At 36.8% G+C, this 16,157-nt stretch overlaps 1 protein-coding gene across 1 annotated transcript in view; it reads right to left on the bottom strand.

Annotated features, from left to right (window-relative positions):
* The window catches only part of mvb12bb (multivesicular body subunit 12Bb), a 75,096-nt gene that overhangs the window by 19,162 nt on the left and 39,777 nt on the right, over positions 1-16,157 (bottom strand). Inside the window, exon 7 of the mRNA XM_079827431.1 lies at positions 14,916-15,010. Within this exon, the coding sequence (XP_079683557.1) occupies positions 14,916-15,010 (95 nt within the window). The remainder of the gene's footprint in view (positions 1-14,915; positions 15,011-16,157) is intronic.

Genomic DNA, 16,157 nt, shown 5'->3' with positions numbered 1-16,157 from the left:
AGACAGACAGACAGACAGACAGACAGACAGACAGAGATAGATAGATAGATAGATAGATAGATAGATAGATAGATAGATAGATAGATAGATAGATAGATAGATAGATAGATAGATAGATAGATAGATAGATAGATAGATAGATAGATAGATAGATAGATAGATAGATAGATGGTGAATGATAAAGCTCATTCAGATTGATAAAAATATATAAAATAAATAGTGATAAATATAAAAGCTTATAAAATTGTATAATTTGTGCATTTATTTTTCAATTATAAATATTTTAAAAATGTTTAATAAGATGAATTTATATTATTATAATTATATATTAACAACAAGAAACAACACACATTTTATTATTAGTATTAGTAGTAGATTAATTACATTAATATAGACTTTCCCTTGTCATGTACTGTTATATTTAAACATTTTAAAATGTTACTATTATTATTATATAACAATATTTATATATGTATATTTGTGTTGTGTATCCTGAGTGAGGAACTATGTATAATTTGTATTCTATGTTGTAAAGGTGTAAGACTTAAAATCATTATTTTTCCTATATTCAGGCAATAAGTAATTAATGCTCTTTCCATACAACTATTCAGTCCTTCCCATAACTTTACCTTTTCACTCCATAACACGCATTTAATCTCCACACACCCACAGCTCACACTGACAACATCCAGCCAAACCACAGGAGAGCAACAGCCGACTGCGGTCTGAGTCACTGCAGCAGCAGGTCATGCATAAAGGACAATAGTGCAAGTGGATGTGAAAACTGGAGAAGTTGATAGGAAGGGAGGGTTCCCCAGTGGGTGTGAGCAGCAGATTAGACACAATGAATGATACACGGGATAAGTAGAAGGATCAGGGGTAAGATGGGACGCTTAAACCCTATGGATATCCCAAAAGCTCTCTCATCACACAGACTGTCTTCCAGCAGCTAACCTTCTTGCTTTTAAAGAAAAATTGTGCCTGCCGCCTGAAGACATCTTAGAGACATATTGTCGTTTATTTTGTCGCCCGGGTTTGCCATCTGTGCCATTCCAATAGAGGCTGCTGCCTAGTGAAGCCAGAGCCTGGGCGAGGAGGTCTGCCCAAGCCCCTCCAAGGCCCAGCCTGGTCATTAGTCAAATTGCCTAATGAGAGAGAATACAAATGGCCCCCTGCCCTGACAGGAGGAGTTTTGGAAGTGTCAGCGCTCCTGACCCGTGCTATGAGAACAGATGATGGCTCGCTGCTATTTTCAGCACCTTTTAATGACTCTGTCGTGGCCCTTGCCATTCCTCCTCTTTTTGTCGGATTTTCTTCTTTTATTCATTTTCCATCTTGACTTTGTATTATTGTGCATCATACTCATGCAGAAAAGATTAAAGTGAGCAGAATCAATATTTCCCTTTAGAGCAACATGGTGCCAGAACTTGCAGAACAGAAAAACTAAAAACAAATGAAATGTAGGTAAGAAGTACAACAACATAAGCTATTCTTTTGTTGTAAGACTTTTTGCTGTCATTACATACTCACGTACTCATGTCGTTTCATACCAATTTGAGCTTCTTTCTTCAGTGTAACACATTTTGAATAAACATTCAGGTTGTTGTTGTCCATGCTTTTACAACAAACATGGCCTGAGGCTTCAAACTTTAAAAAGTACACTAAAATCCTATATAGAAGTCTTATAGCTTTGTGAGAGAAACTGGAAAATCTTCCACTCCATTGGGCCGTTAACAGTTGAAAGAAAAGAAGAGTGGCCAGGATATTCTTAAAAATTCCCCTTTTGTAATGAATGGAAAGTTCTGCAGGTTTAAAACGAAACGAGGTGGAGTATGCATGAAAAGTGAATGATCGAAAGGGAGAGATTGGAGAGATAAAGGGGTGGAGGAGATGCATTAAGTTTATTTAGAAGAGAATTGTTATTTTTCCATCTGGGTGACAAGTGGCTCTTGAAATCTGGCGGTGGGTTGGGTGCCAGTAGACATCACCCACTGGGCACTGATCTATCCGTCTTCCAGAGTGAAAGAAGAGCCAACTGCTCTAACTGAATCCTGGCAATAAGCACACAGTTCAGAAATGCTTTAATGTAATGTAATCCCAGCACCTATCACTTTCAATTCCACAAGAGTGGTCAAGAAACATAAGCTCTAGATACAAAATAATATCCAAGAATGTTTTTTTTCCCTCCAAGCAATAATAAAGAGTGCATATTTACATAGAGAGAAGTACTAAATAATAAAGTATGCTTTTACAGGATGCTTACATGGTTTTGGTGTCCAGTTTTCCAAGCACCCCAGTCTATTTGAAAAGTTGGTGTGAACACGATCTGCCCTAACTTACAGAAGTGAATCGCTAATGATGTATAATGTGCGTCTTTGCATGCACCTGGACACACAAATCATAGAATAATGATTTTTCACAGCTTCTTATCTCAGAATAAATTGTCTTCAAAGAGCAAGACAAGTATTAAAAATAAATACAATAAGTGAGTAAACATAGAAAGTAAATATTAAAAAAGCAATATATAAAAAAACACAATAAAAACAAAAAACAATAACATAAAACAGACAAAAAACACAATAAAAACAAAAACAATATAAAAAAACTATAAAATAAAACAGACAAAAATAAAAACAAAATAAAAAACACAAAAACAAATTAAAATAACACAAAAAGTAAAGACAATAAAATAAAAACAGCACAATATGCAATAAAATAGAATTAAAATGTAAATAAAATAGACAACAGACAGTAAAAAACACAATCCAAAATGCAAAATAAAAATATCAACAACTATATATATATATATATTTATATAGTTTATATAGTTTATATATATATACTTTTTTCAAACAATTAATCTCGATTAATCACATCCAAAATAAAAGTTTGTTTACATAATATATTGTGTGTGTAATGTGTATAATTATTATGTAGATATACCATGTATATGTACCAATATATATATATATTGTATGCAAATATTTCTGAAATATATACATGTATGTGTGTGTATTCAAATATACATAATAATTATACACAGTAAACACACAATATACACAGTAAACACAAACTTTTGTTTTGGATGCGATTAATCGAATTGATCTGATTTGGACCAAGTGGTCTATGGATTAGTCAAGTGCACTGGAGAGATTAGTACTAGCTCTGGCATATGAGAGGTCTAGTGGTGCTGTAATTCTAGCATAGTGATCTGAGGTTGTTTTGAGACTCTGAGTAAATGAGCTCGGCCTCTCCAGAGCATGCATGAGGGGCAGAGCTGGCAACGGACCCGCCGCTAAATTGCGTGTGCCGGATGGGCCGCAGCAGAAGGCACAATTACATCAAATCCCCTCTTAATTAGCGGTTCTGTGGGTATGCTAACTCACCATGCTGGAGCAGGAGGTAGGGCGTGCTTGGAAAAGGATGTTAAACCATAAAAGAAAGAGAAGCAAATTAAGGCAAGAAAGTGGTGATAGGGTCACGCAATAGGGTCAGTGCCCGTATTTGTGGGTTGCAGTCAGAGTGAAAGCTATTTTGAGCTGAGCTAGCATCCCATACCTCCACTTAAGTTACACTAGCACTCTACAGTAGACAATCACTGGCATGGAGCCTCAATAGATCCCCTCAGAGCTGGGGAGTGTTATTAAGTTTTCCATGTTGGCGGCTGCAGGGCGATGTAAAGTGGCACCTCGGCCTGGTGAGTAATGATGTGTGCCAGGACTCAGGCAGGAGGGATGACAGCATGAGAGGCCTCGTTGGCAGCCACTGGTGCAGCCATTGGACCATTCATCATCTCTTTAAACCAATCTACCAATGCCGCACCGCCATTCCTCATTAATTATGTTAAGCATCGTAGCATTACGTTCGCAATGACATGAGGCTCAGTAGACACTGCCGCTCAGATGTGTCATTGAGAGATGAGAATATGTGCAAAAGGTTTGACAGCTGCAGTTTGGCCTAACAAACGGTGCAGCTACAAAACTGAAGCCAATTATGCTTACGAAACAATATCCATATGTCTATATATCCACTTTAGGAACTATAAAGTGCATAGAACACTGATGAATATAAACAAAACAAACAAACAAAAACATCAAAATAAAATAAAAATAAAATTTACAATATCCCAAATGTTTCCAACTATTTGTAAATCATGAGAAAATTGCTATTTTAACCAAGGAACCGGGACGTGTGAGGGAGTCGCCTGTTAATTACGTCATATCTGCGTTACCCTCAGTTTCCGGTTTTATTTAGCAGAAACGCTTTACTCTAACTGCAGTGTGCAACAAGTGTCATAGCAGCCGCCGAGCAAATGCACAGAGTAACGTCATAACATTCAACACACTCAAATGTATCTAATATGATAAACAGAGCTGCGTTTCCTCATACTCATGACCGGAAAAGCAGAAGTGGCGCCGGTGACTGTGACATAATAAAGGTCCCGCTGTTCATGAGGCGTGTGTTGTGTTCATCTCATTAACAATCGCTCCAGCTGCCTTGCTCAGCTCCTCAACACTCGGTCCTGCTCTGCTTCATACTACAGTAAAGTTAAAAATCACATCCATGAACATGATTTCTGCCCGAGTCCTATCCCGATTCTTTTCCACCGGCTGTGAGGTGAAGACCACATGTCCCAAGATTCGGCGACCTCTAGCGGATGGAAAAGTTACATAGTGGACCTTTAAGTCTGTTCATTTAAAAAAAAAAATTTTTTTACTACCAAGTAAAGGTTAGTTTAGATTGTAAAATGTCATGTGGTATGACTCAAAAGTAAAAATTATAATCTAGAATAATAGAAAAATATATAGGGATGCACCGAATGTTCGGCAACTGAAATTATTCGGCCGAAAATAGCCAAAATTGCACTTATAATAAGTTAAAAGACAGAATAAATTTTACAGAACAATGAGGATTTTGATGACGCGATCAAATATAGCAACCAGCACGTATGAGAGAGGCGCGCACGATTCTAAATGCAGCAATTCAGCACATGTCGGAAGTGTGGAAGCATCAAGCCTTATTTATACTTTCGTCTGGCTCCGCAGCGCGAGCCTCCGCTGACTGTGCGCGTGCCTCGTCCGCTTGGCACTCTCATTTTTGCCGTGCGCACCCTCGCTGACACGTCAAGTATAAACAAGGCAAGAAGGCTTTAAAGGGTTCGAGAAAGATGCAGAAATGGCCGTTTGCAGACACTGTTCTGCTGAATTGTCTAAGCACCCTCAAATGCAAGCAAGAGCACCCTCAGTTGATACTATAATAATATATTGGCAAATGCTCCAGTGCATATTTGTGTCTGTAGAACGACAAATGTATCCATTTACTACATATTTCTGCAGCGGTGACATAGTTGTTGATCTATTGTACACAATGGATTGGCCAATATGTTTTAAGTTAGTCAGACTCCACTCACTGCTCAAACCACCAGAGTTTTTATTCAGTGCTGAGTTATACAGGCTTGCAAAACCTCTCATGAACAAACAACAAAAAATGTATTATGATTTGATTATGATACCTGTAGGCATAATAGGCCAAAGATAAGATAAGATAAGATGGCCAAATAAAAATATTTTTATTTTACTTTTTTATTTTTTTATATTGTGGTTTGTTTGTATAATGTCTGCTGGAATGCTAAAAATGTTCAGTGTTAAATAAATATTTTTAAATTGTAGTTTTATAAAAATAACAAATAAAAATTTAGAAAGCAAGACAAAATAGTAAAAAAGCTCATTTATGCAATGGTTAAAAAAATTGGCAAAATAAATGGAGAAAAATAGAAAGAACGCATTCAGTATTCGGCTTCGGCCTTCGGCCAAGTGTTTTATTATTATTCGGCTTCGGCCAAGAATTTTCATTTCGGTGCATCCCTAAAAATAAACACATAAATAAATACATACAGTCCATGGCTATGACACCAAACAATAAAGAATGACCATCAATTTTGATAACACATAAAATGGCATGCTGACTACATTTATTTTGAGAGCATGGGTGTGGAAATTTGGCCAGTGTTTTAGAGAATAAACTCTTCATTCAGCTGTAGATGAGGCTCTTAATATATTTTGAGACAAAGCAGACAGCACACTTTCAAAACAGCCTTTGGGGGGCCCACTTCCCCCTTATCAGAAATGGCTCCATTCCCCGGAATCTCATTGAGAGTTTAAATCGCACTATGTATTAGGGGCTCGTTAATAACCAACTTAACGAGTCCACAGACCCATTAAAAGATCTTTAAGAGCATATTTGATCATAAATCTCCTTAACCTATATTTAATGGCTGGATTTCGAGGGAAATATTTTTATCAAGTTCTAATTAGATGTGCGATAACAAAGACTGCTGAACATGAGGGCAATGGGAAGGCTAGACAGGCCCATCTATTGAGGGCGGCCATGTTTGATAGGCTGGAGACTAATGAAGGAACAGATCTTATTCTGGGCTGGGAGATGGACGGCTGAGGAATGATACCCCGGACTGTGATTAGGCCCACAGGCACGTGGTTCTCATTAGTCTTACGATTGACTTAAATCTCCAAGAAACTTACAGGCACATTTAGAAAATAGAAGAGCACATTTATATTTGTAGCATGGATAGAAAAGAAAAAGACTAAATATTTTTCCATTGGTAATGATAAAAAGGGGATGTTAATGGAATATTAATTGTAATGATTAATGAATGAATGAATGAATGAATGAATGAATGAATGAATACATATCACATCAGTGTCTTGTGTACTTCAAATAAGCTGGGTTATTGTGTACAGCAATACTCTGTCAATTATTGTTGGATGGATGAAAAGTAAGCCAAGTAAACCTAAAAGTTAAAATTTTCATCGACCCTACAAAATTAAAATGAATAGGGTAAAACTAACATGTAAATGTAGAAGTATATGTACTCAGACAATAATTATTCGGTAACAGTTTAGAATAAGGTTTCATTAGTTAACTATTTTAGTTAACAAGAACTAAGAATGAACAATACTTCTAAAGAATTTATTCATCTTAGTTAATGTTAAATTCAACATTTACTAATACATTATTCAAATCAAAAGTTGTATTTGTTAATGTTAGTTAATTCACTGTGAACTAACATGAACAAACAATGAACGACTGTATTTTATGAACTAACATTAACAAAGATTAATAAATACACAAAAAAAATGCATTGCTCATTGTTAGTTCCTGTTAGTTAATACATTAAAAGGGATAGTTCACCCAAATATACACCTTGGATGACTTGATGGTGAGTAAATCATGGGCTAATTTTCATTTTTGGGTGAACTAACCCTTTAACTAATGTTAACAAATTAGACCTTATTGTAAAGTGTTACCAATTATTCGAAGGTGCCAGTTGCCAGCATCAAAAAAGTATATAAACTCATTAATATAGTAAAAAGTGCACATTACTAGATCACGCTACATAAGCTACATGGAACTTTCCCCAGGAACTAGGAACTTTGGGGTGGAACTCGGTGTGTTTCTACCGCAGGGGCCAGGGTCTAAAGTTCCAGGTAAAAATGTCCCCCTCAGAAAGTCCCTACTCACAAGGTAATACTTTTTCAAAGTTCAGGAACTTTCATGGGTGGGACTCAGGCGCAGAACATGCTTATTGGTTCATGGAGCATTTTGATTGGTTGACTCCACGCAGCATTTTATTTCAACCACCATTTTTAAAAGTCTGCTGCGGTGTGTACAGTAAGAGTTGTGTGCTATTCGAATCAACAATGGAGTTTAAAAAATACGGCCGATGGACCGACGACAGGGTTCAGGATTTATTACGCTTATATCCGGAGGAGGAAATCTAGCAGGAACTGGAAATTCGTGCGCAGTCCTCCGTCCCCTGACAAATTTGCCTGATCTTCACGGTACTTTAGACCGCGATGGAAACACAGATGCAAACAGGTCTGGGCGGGAAAAAGTTCCTGGGACAAATTGAGAATTTTCATCTCTCTCTGGCTATACATGTAACAGGCCTTGAAAAGGTCGAAGACCCTTGGTCTCCCCCTAAAGGAAGACGGAGTGTAAAGATTCTTAAATCTGGATTAATCCAAAAAACAAACATTTGGAAGCAACATCAGTCACACGTTTAGTGGTATATGTTATCATGCACACAAGCCAAGCAAGTTGTAAACCGACTACATTTTCCCCAGGCTCCCTCTACGTAGGCCACGGGAATAAATCATTAATGGCTTTTTTGGAAAAGAAGCTGCATGCAGTCTTTCATGCCCTGTCGCCAACCTGAAGTCCTTGGCTCCCTTTCAGAACGGTTTTATTGCCCCGAAATTGCACGGCTTAAATCGTGTACCCATCGAAAGTAAAACACAGCTGTAAATCTGGTCAATGTCTATTCCCCTCCTAGTCCCCCCACCACCACCCATCAAATATCCATACACAATTCATTTAGGGCAATTTAGTTGATGCTAAACAGAATCAAGGTGAACTTTCAATGGGCCCTCAGCTATGAGAGAGGAGGAGCAGAAAAATGGTGGCCTAGCTTTGGGGGGTTTTAATCAACTAGCTCCTCAAGGCTAGCCATCCAGCCATGGAGCAGCCGCACTTAGCAGATGAGTTTTTGTGTCGCTAGCCCGAGTGCGTGTTCTCTAATCCTTCAGCCTAAAGTGTTTTGGTATTGTAAAATATGGCCACACGGGTGGAGAGAGCTGCTGGGCTACACAAGATTAGAGTCACGATTAAAAGCCTATGGGATCCTCCTCGACTGCCAAGCGCTAGCTGGAGCGCTAGTCACGGCGCAGTCTGCACCCGGAGATAAGATGGAACTTTTGTTTGAAACCTGATGAGAGGCTTCCTAATGAAAGTGCTGGCCCAAAAATAATCTTTTTTCTCTGTGTTAGTCAATCAAAAAAACAGTGTGGTCGGGGATGGCAAAAAAAAGAAGAAAAAAGTGGGGAAAAAGAGAAGTCATTTTGCATAATCAGTGGGCACCATCTGGAACAATTAACGAAATTCCACAGAACTCGGAGGATCAGTCATATTGGCTTATTAAAGATCCTGAATTATAGGAGCAATAAATCCGTGGAAAAATGAAGCGTACCCCGGCCTGTCATCACTATTTTAACTTCAAATACGCACAAATATTCGATAAGGCTGAAAGAAGAGATTAATATATGCAAATTAAGTCAAGCATTTTAAACCCCCCCCCCCAACAACTGTCTGCCATTTTTTTCCTGTCTCTTATTACGAGCCTTTATGTTTTATTCATACACCAGCTCACCTGTCATTTCATAAGCTCTAATATTATGGGGGTATTATTAAAGTGCGTAAAGTGGCGCTTTAATTGGAAAGCTCTGTTGCATTTTCCAATTATTTGGAGCAAATTAAAAGCAGATGCACATACTTTAATAAGGGGACTAATATCAGTTCCGGAAAATCAAAAATCATCGGCACTTGCTGTGATATTTTGCAAAAGGTAATACTGAAACACTTTTCATCTCTCTCTCCAATCACCTCTTAACTGATCTCCCTTTAATGCACTAAGGAATAATTGATTGGCATTATATATTATATTTAATAAAAGGCGTTGTCATCCTTTTTTGATTAACGTAATAGATATGTTAATGCAAGTTAACTAGAGGATATTGGATATCTTATTACGAGTATTTCCTATTTTTTATAGACATGGATGAAAATAAAAAAAGTGGCAAAAGTCAAGCTTCTAACCACATATGATACTTACAAAAGACATTATCAATACAATGTTCCCATTTAGAGAATCACACACCGCTCATTTCTGAGACTAAGTATTACTTCATTAATACTCCCCAAAAAAGAATGTATTCAAATCCGTCACCTCACAGATGTTGCAAACGGACTCTTTTTCACACTGATTCCTTCGCTAATTAGGAAATATTTCTTTCAACCCATCAAGCTAAATGAAAAATAAATGACACCAAAAATCTGCTCAGCTTCAAAGAGGCGGTGGTGAAACAAAGTAAGAGGTTGAGAAGTCTAGAAAGACCCAACTTGTTAAAACGAGCGTGGACTGTCAAGTGTATGAAGGTTGCCAAATCTATGTGAATGAGTTTTTAATACTCTGGTAATAAATGTCAAAGCACCTCCACCTCAAATCCACACATAATGTGGCTGACGATGACAGATTCCCCGACATGTCGAGTCTCCTACGCTGGGATAGTCTTTAATGCGCTGGTCCTTTTTTTTTTTTTTGCATGTGTGTGTTTTGTTGGGAAGTGACGGAAGGTTTAATCAAGAAAGCAGGCAATTCATCAATCCTGAAAAGGCTGGTGTTAAGAGCCTGACAGAGCGCACATGGTTTTAGCCCAGCTCGAACCTGGCCAGCTGTCAACATCCACACACATACATATATGCGCATATGCGTGCATGCGGAGTCCCCGACGATTAAGGTAAATCCAGCTGTCTGTTCGAAACCCCACATTTGCTCCTCAGGTCATGACTCAATTAATGAAGAAATTCAAATAAGATTCTAAACAACAACAAAATCAATAATAATAGTGGATGTATATAAAAAAAAAACTATAATTATTCAAAATATTTATTCTAATAAATAAATTATATAATGTATAATTTTATATAAAATATATCCAATTATAATATATAGTTACAATTAAATCTTATAAAATATTTTGTATAATACTAGATGAGGCTAAAGGCGCACCAGGGTAAAAGCCACATTTGACTTTATTCTTTTTTAAATCAATAGATGGCACAAAAATTCAGCTCAGAACATTTCTTAACAACCGCTTTGGATGAGGCACATGGAAATTTGGCTGATCCTTGATGCGATTGCGGACTGCAACACAAAGATGATTCTGCGGTAAATGTAATATTTTTTTTTAATTCTGTTGATTTATGTAGCAAATGAGAATCTATAAAATGATTGACTATCTTTTGAGACAAAGGTCTTCTTAATGATTTTCATTTTTGTTCAAGTAATTAAAGCAACAGATTATCAATAACGGAAGAATATGTAAAAGTTTGGTATTTGGGGTTAAAAGGCACAATAATTAACATGATAATAAACAGCTGGCTGATGATATGGTAGATTCAGATGGTAAATATCATATATCAAGTTGGGTGTCCGCCTCAGAAATAAACCATATGATGAAATCATCATATTTTAAAAAAATATGATGTTAATCATATCATATAATAAAATATTATTTGTTACAACTGTAAAGCTATATTAATATAATTTTGTTTCTGTACTTTTATTAGTCAAAATAAACTGAAATAGAACACACTTTGCTAAAGTGATTGGTTTGAACAAGTATTAACTTAGACATCACATTATTTTAGATAGTACTTTGTGCCTTTTGCCCCATGCTTGCCCTTATAAGATCTTTAAATAACAAACAAACAAACAAACAAACAAATAAACCACTTTTATGATGTATTTTCACACAAAATCTGTTGCTCCAATGCTTAATAAAAACACAAAATCTACATTCATACACTATGGAAGTAGTGAAAACAAGCAAATTTTTCTTAAGCTGCGCCTTTAGCCCCGTTGTACCCGTCCTTCGGATGAGACGTTAAACCGAGGTCCTGACTCTCTGTGGTCATTAAAAATCCCAGGATGTCCTTCGATAAAGAGTAGGGGTGTAACCCCGGCATCCTGGCCAAAAAAAATTGTGCCCATTGGCCCCTGGCCTCCTAATCATCCCCATATATACATACGATTGGTATCATTCCTCAGTCTCCTCTCCACCAATCAGCTGGTGTGTGGTGGGCGTACTGGCGCAATATGGCTGCCGTCGCATCATCCAGGTGGATGCTGCACATTGGTGGTGGTTGAGGAGATTCCCCCCTTCTATGTAAAAGCGCTTTGAGTGAGTGCCTAGAAAAGCGCTATATAAATGTAATTAATTATTATTATTATTATTGTAAAAGATGTTAATGATTTTAACAGTAAATGCTATGGTAAAAAAGTGTTAATTGGTTAACAGGACACTTCCTTAAACGGTGAATAACTGTAATACATCTAACCTTACATTTAATGCAATTTTCCAGTTAAATACTGTTACATTTATAAGTAATTATATAATTTACAGCAAAACAATAAAACTTAAATTGACATTTACAGAATTCCCCGTATGACACTTCACATTTTATACTTCACAAATAACAGTTTCTTAGTTTTGTTATGTAGGCTACATTAGGGTTTTATGTTTAAAAAAAAGTGGTAAAGCTTATGGAAAACTGTTGACCAGTGTTCTGTACATAATATAGCATAAAACAAAATAAGACCCAACTTTGGGTCAATCTGTTGTCACATTAAAGGGTTAGCTCACCCAAAAATGAAAATTCTGTCATTAATTACTTTCCCTCATGTCGTTCGACACCCGTAAGACCTCCATTCAGCTTCGGAACACAACTGAAGATATTTTAGTTGAAATCCGATGGCTCGGAAAGGCCTCCATTGGCACAATGCACTGTACACTCTCAAGACCCTTAAAAGGTACTAAAGACGTCGTTACAAAGTCCATCTCACTTCAGTGGTTCTACAACACATTTTATGAATCGACGAGAATAGTTTTTGTGCACAAAAAAAACCTAAATAACGACTTATATAGTGATGACCGATTTCAAAACACTGCATCATGAAAAAACTCATTCAACGGTTTGGAACGCCAAAGTCACGTGATTTCAGCAGTTTGGCGGTTTGACACGCGATCCGAATCATGAATCGATTCACTGATTCATAACGCTTCGAAGCTTCATGATGCAATGTTTTGAAATCGGTTGAAGTTTGAAGTCGAACGACATGAGGGTAAGTAATTAATGACAGAATTTTCATTTTTGGGTGAACTAACCCTTTAAGTATGCGACTCTCATCATTTTGGTGGTTGTCAGTGTATTACAAAGGTACAAACCAGATATAAGTACTTCAATATGCTGGTATATTAACATTATATCAGTTAATGAAATACGGTTTCTTATTGTAAATTTAAGATAAATCTGCTAAAGCTAAAATATTGCTACCATATTTTTTAACTGTAAATTACGGTAACATAAATTTCAGAGATTTTTTTACAGTGTACACATACACCAACACACACACAAACACACACACACACACACACACACACACACACACACACACACACACACACACACACACACACACACACACACACACACACACACACACACACACACACACACACACACACACACACACACACACACACACGTATATCTTATTTATCTATAAGATATTTGCCTAAAAATCTACATTGTCAGAGCTGTGGCATTGTGGTTTGTGTAAATGCTCCAGAAATGTTGATTCACACTCCCTCTCTACTATTTTCCATTCAATAAAAATACCAAAATATCCACTCTATAACTAGACCACATACTGAACTCGTCTGTAAACATAGTTACTGACGGTTACAGAGACGTTGCTAAAGGAGGATCAATAGAACACACTACTTGTGGTGACAGAGTGATGATTGGTGGCAGAGCGTGTGTCTGCCTGTCAGTCAAATTGCATTACCATGGCGACAGGGAACCAGAATGCATCAGCCTTCGTGCTGACAGAACCTTTCCCTTCTCTTTGGCCTCACTTGAGAACAAGTCAATCTTCTGTCACTTTAACCACGTCAAAGGCAAGTGGCAGAGTTTAATGTGTCAGTCACTTATTTTAACCACTGAAACCTTGATATGATCAGCGCGCCTGTAATCATGCAATTACAGTATGCATAAAATCTATAGGTCGGTGTTAAAATAAAAAATGCACTCTTTTTTCTTTTAGAACGGACACACAGTTCAATCAAGTTCTATTTTTTCCCTCCAGATCTCCATGTGGAGACATAAGTGGAATTTTCCTCACATTAAGCTACTAAAACAAAAATTTGAAAAACAAAATCACATTGACAGGTGCAGTTAGTGATATAGAATATGAACTGCACAGTTTAGCATTAATACATGTAACTGAATAACCTTATTCCCATAAGGATATGCACATGTATACAAATGTATATATATATATATATATATATATATATATATATATATATATATATATATATATATATATATATATATATATATATATATATATATATATATATATATATATATATATATATATATATATATATATATATATATATATCAATCAAAAAAATATGTATATGTATTACTTAAAGCCTTTATGTATAATGGATTATAAAAGGTATTCATAATGTATGTTATAATGCATTATATATTTCCATAAATAACTGAAATCAAAGTTAAAATGCATTATAATAATATGTGCAGATTCCACGTTACAGCTGAGATTGGTTGTTGGTCATGTATTTTAATGCATTCTACTTTCTAAAGGCGTAACATAAGTATTAATATATAATAACAGTGGTTACAATTATTCATGAGACCATACAATGCATTATAATGTGAATTACAAGGCATTATTCATGCATTAAAAATACTTTTATAATGCATTATAAAAAAAAGTGTTACCGAAATATCTGTGGCTGGTAAATTCACACCACAGGTGTGACCAAATGCTACTTTTGGACCTGGATGTACCTCAGTACAGGAATTTATTCATCTGTACTATAGATTGGCTCATCCTCACCACATGGTGTCTCTCTCCAGCCAGAAAAAAGCACACAAGCATGCCTTCACAGCCCAAACTCAGAGTTATATTTTGGACTTGAAAGACAGGTCTGCAGGATGGAGATGGTCAGTGGGATTTCCTGAAGCACCCAAATCTCATTCTCCTAATGTTTGCATAGAAGTGCACACGTCACGGTGTGACTGTGTCGTTTTCACCCAAATTTTAGCAATAATCCTAGGGATGTCATGTCAAAAGTTAATTCCAGTCAATGGAAGGTTGTGTCTGTAAACTCCAACAAAGTGTTGACACAATGAATGTTGAACTCTCGAGATAAGATAAGTTACATTGTAGAGGGACTGACCTGATTTGGTGTAGATGTTGTAGATTTGGTGTTCATAATCTGGCCTGACGATGTTCTTTTTAGTAGGACTGGAGACCGGAGACTCAGGGAATTGTCTAGGAAAGAGAGGCAAAACTCAATAACAATGAGCAAAGATAGGAAATAATGAAATCATGATTCTAGAAGGAGATCTCACAAACGTTTTGCTTTCTAGAATTTCAGTGTTCACTGATAGGACTGTTTATTTGCACATGCTGCCTGTGGAATTATAAAGGAATTTTGTAAGTCAGGCAACAACGCAAACACATCCCGCAAAATCTGTCATGAATGCAATTTACACAGTGCAGTTCAAAGTGTCTTCAAAGTGCTAAGTTGTGAACAATGCATCAAACTGCTGAGATCTGGCATACTTTACTGGGACTACATCACTGCAACACTGCAATTCACACCTTAATCAGCTCTTTAAAAAGCTCTTTAAAGTGCTATAATATAAATATATTATCAATGTAACAGGAATCATTGATGGTGGGTCGCCATCTTTAACTACTGTGAATCACTGACTCCATCTGATCATTAACCTCCCATTTTCTCTCCCATGTCTGTGGCTCTTAGGTGCCTGTGAGCGGTTGTCATGGAGTCATGGTAATAAGAAGGGTTTCCTAAGCCAGTATTGTATAAGACACACACACACACACACACACACACACACACACACACACACAACCACGTTGGATGAATCTACGCCTAAAAACCTATCACATATTTCGGATATTGCCATCTTTGTGCAGACATTTTGTCCTCATAACGTAGAGTTTACCAGGACCACTCACAAACACACACTAGTGATGGGAAGTCTAATTCTTTTCTGCGAACTGGTTCTCTCGGACAGTTCGTTTCAATGAACCGGTTCAAAAACCGATTCTCCAGTTTGCTAACATAATCACACAATGATGTCACATATACGCAATTCTATTATTAAAGCACCAAATAATGATGTGAAACGTGGATGCTTTACATGTCTAAAGCATATAGTGAATAAACTAGTCCTTAATCAACTCACCTTTTTACATAAAGAGAAACCATAAAACATTTATTTCGCCCCTCAAGTTAACTGCTCATTCCCGCATATGTTCGCATCAGCAGCTCATTGGTTCTTTGCGGACATGCCCAAGTCAGAACTATTTCCTCTAGTTCGGTGTACTCGAGAACTGTTGTAACTATTAACCGACTCGAGAGAGAACTGCAATGTACTGCTGTAGACTC

Source organism: Gobio gobio, assembly GCF_949357685.1.
Source record: "Gobio gobio genome assembly, chromosome: 10".
NCBI classification, from domain to species: domain Eukaryota; kingdom Metazoa; phylum Chordata; class Actinopteri; order Cypriniformes; family Gobionidae; genus Gobio; species Gobio gobio.
This window is presented reverse-complemented; position numbering and strand designations above follow the sequence as displayed.